This window comes from Frankliniella occidentalis, unplaced genomic scaffold (genome assembly GCF_000697945.3).
Source record: "Frankliniella occidentalis isolate FOCC.00 unplaced genomic scaffold, Focc_3.1 Scaffold33, whole genome shotgun sequence".
Lineage (NCBI taxonomy): Eukaryota > Metazoa > Arthropoda > Insecta > Thysanoptera > Thripidae > Frankliniella > Frankliniella occidentalis.
Window position 1 is genome coordinate 1,894,657 of NW_026267163.1, and position 2,510 is coordinate 1,897,166.

Genomic DNA, 2,510 nt, shown 5'->3' on the forward strand with positions numbered 1-2,510 from the left:
GCAATACTGTCCGTGTGCCCGTCCTTTTTCAAATAAGAACTGCCAGTAGGTCAACATTTTCCAGTTGAATCGGTAAGACCACAACATGGTCAGATTCTGGGTGTGAGGAAAATAAGACAAACAGCAGGTTTCTGTGGTAATTTAATTATATTTTCAGAAAAATTTCCCTTTAACAACGAATCACACAAACAAAACAATTATCTAGAAAACACTAAGAAAAACTGGGGGGGTGGGGGGAGACAAGAACTGAGTCCCATACTTTTAGTAGTTCATGAAATATGGACCCAGTCAAAATAACTTAATTTGCGCTTTTCGTTAATCTCCACTTCCCAGTCCCATTTCCACAGCGTCTTGTGGCAGCCTTGCGCGCAGGCCCCACAGAACTGGCGCTGGCCCTTTAGGCAGTACGGTCTCGTCATCACGTTAAACTTGAGCGCAGGGTTGACCGACAGCAGGGTCTGGACCGAGTCCTTGTGGCGCCAGTCGTGGGCGCAGCGAGCGGGCAGCAACCTCATCGGAATCAGCCTGAGGTCACGCAAAGCCGGCAGAGTCTCCGGCGTGATGGCCAGCAGCAGCTCGTCCGGAGAGACATACACACTCAGCTCGAGGTGCCTCAAGGCCGGTAGAGAAGGCAGCGTCCTGAGCAGCGGCTGCAGCTGAGGGAGGAACTCTATCCCCACGTCGTCGCTATCCACCCCGACCAACTCCGTGAACCAATCGTTGTCGATCTCCAGCACCTCCACGGCGGACCGTCCAGACCACGCGAGGGCCTCAACCAGATCGACCCCGACGTGAGCCGAGGTGCGGGCCGCGGGGCGGTAATTCAGGGTGAGCTGAGGGAGCTTGGAGGCGCGCCGCAACATCTCCGTGGCCCCGAGGACTCCTGGTCGCATGTCAGGCGTCACCTGCAGCGTCACCTTCGTCAGCGACGGCGCTAGGGTCTCCATGCCGGGGAGCAGCGAGCAGGTGAGCTCCCTGAGGTTGGGCATACATTCGGGAAGAGATCCCGTCGATGTTGTGGTTTCTCCGAGGTAGACCACCTCGAGGGTAGTGGCGTGCCCGGCCAGCACCAGGTCGACGAAGGGCTGCGAGTTTGAGTTGAGACGGCAATTTAAGTACTTGAGGGACGGCTGGGCTATGGGAGTGTGCCGGATGGCCGCGGCAAGTCCGCTGCTGTCCCTATGGTCCCAACCGGACCGGATAGTCAGCTTCTCCAAGATGGACGACGACGCCACCGTCGCGAGTAGCACGGCGTCGTTGGGTCCGCGGTCATCCGTGAGCCAGAGGGTGACGACCCTCAGCTGACCGAGGGCCTCCTGGTTGCGCAGGAAGAGTGCAGCTTGCACGCCGCCGTCGACGTCGACGTGGGTCATGAGCTCACGCACCGCGCACCGGGTCGTGGCGTACAGCGCTGAGGGGACGTCCTGCTTCGGCGAAAAGTCGACAGACAGCCAGGCCAGCCGCGGCGCTAGGCGCAGCAACCGACACACATTCTCGCGACGTTCGGGCCTCCAGCTGTGGGAATGTTGGTACCGCCAAACGCCGGGGTGCAGGGCCAAGACACCGAGTCGCTTGCACACGAGACGGCACGTGAAGAGGTCGTCCACGCCCACGTACTGCAACACGAGCAGCACCACGTCGTCCGAAAGCCGCTCCATCGCTAGTGCAGAAACAAACGACACAAAATTTAGCCACTCGCTAGTGCTTGTGTCCCAGCTGTAAGCTGCAGTCACGATGTAGGGGGCTCACTACATCGTGGCTGTAGTACACAGGTCGTTCTCCCCCCCCCCCCTCCCGGCTCGCGTGTGCGCTGCGCGTAGCGCTCGGACGACCTAGAGTGGCGGAGCGTAGTGGGAAAACACAACTAACCTACGAGTCGAACTGTTTTCAACCGCGATTTTCGCCGTTTCGTCCGTATGTTTATCAAAACACGTACGAAGGCTGCCCTTAGGTTGATTTTCGTCTGCAGCGGTGTAATTTTTGGACAGTGTTTTCTACAATGGTCCTGATAAAGGTCCCTGCTACGCTACTCTGGATATGTTGAGAAATGACGAGACTGATTGACGCTTTTCGAACCGATTCACGGATGACTGACCTACCTGTGTTGGGAAACCAGGAAGCGCCGAGCTGGACTTTATGAGGGAGGTCAAGGTCAAACTTCGGCTTCAGGTCGAAGAAACGATGCGATAAAATGCGGTACGGAGAGCAGCTGCTTGTTGCTTCTGCTCTCTGACTGCGCCGCTTGCCGCTGAGCATGCGCACCGGACCGCGCACGAGCTAACCCTTCTCTCTCGCACAGTGACTACCTGTCTCTCTCGCACGCACTAGCAGACTGTAGTTGCCTACTGGAGGAATCTGGAAAGTCCCGCCAGCCAGTCTCTGTCCCATAGCCCTCCGCACCCGGAGGCACGCTTTTTGGAATTTTCCAGGTCGTCTTGTCATCCTGCTCGCTCTCGCACCAATGACCTTCTTATGGGAAATTATTTGAAATATTAAAATTGTTTAGTCTG

General features: G+C 56.9%; 1 protein-coding gene across 1 annotated transcript; it reads right to left on the reverse strand.

Moving 5' to 3' along the window:
- Positions 1 to 126: 126 nt before the first annotated feature.
- On the reverse strand, positions 127 to 2,304 carry LOC127749123 (uncharacterized). The gene is made up of 2 exons (XM_052265962.1): positions 2,100 to 2,304; positions 127 to 1,660 (listed from the first exon to the last, which is right to left on the reverse strand). Exons 1-2 carry the CDS (start codon positions 2,254 to 2,256, stop codon positions 270 to 272), a joined length of 1,548 nt encoding a protein of 515 aa, XP_052121922.1. The 5' UTR covers positions 2,257 to 2,304; the 3' UTR covers positions 127 to 269.
- Positions 2,305 to 2,510: the final 206 nt, after the last annotated feature.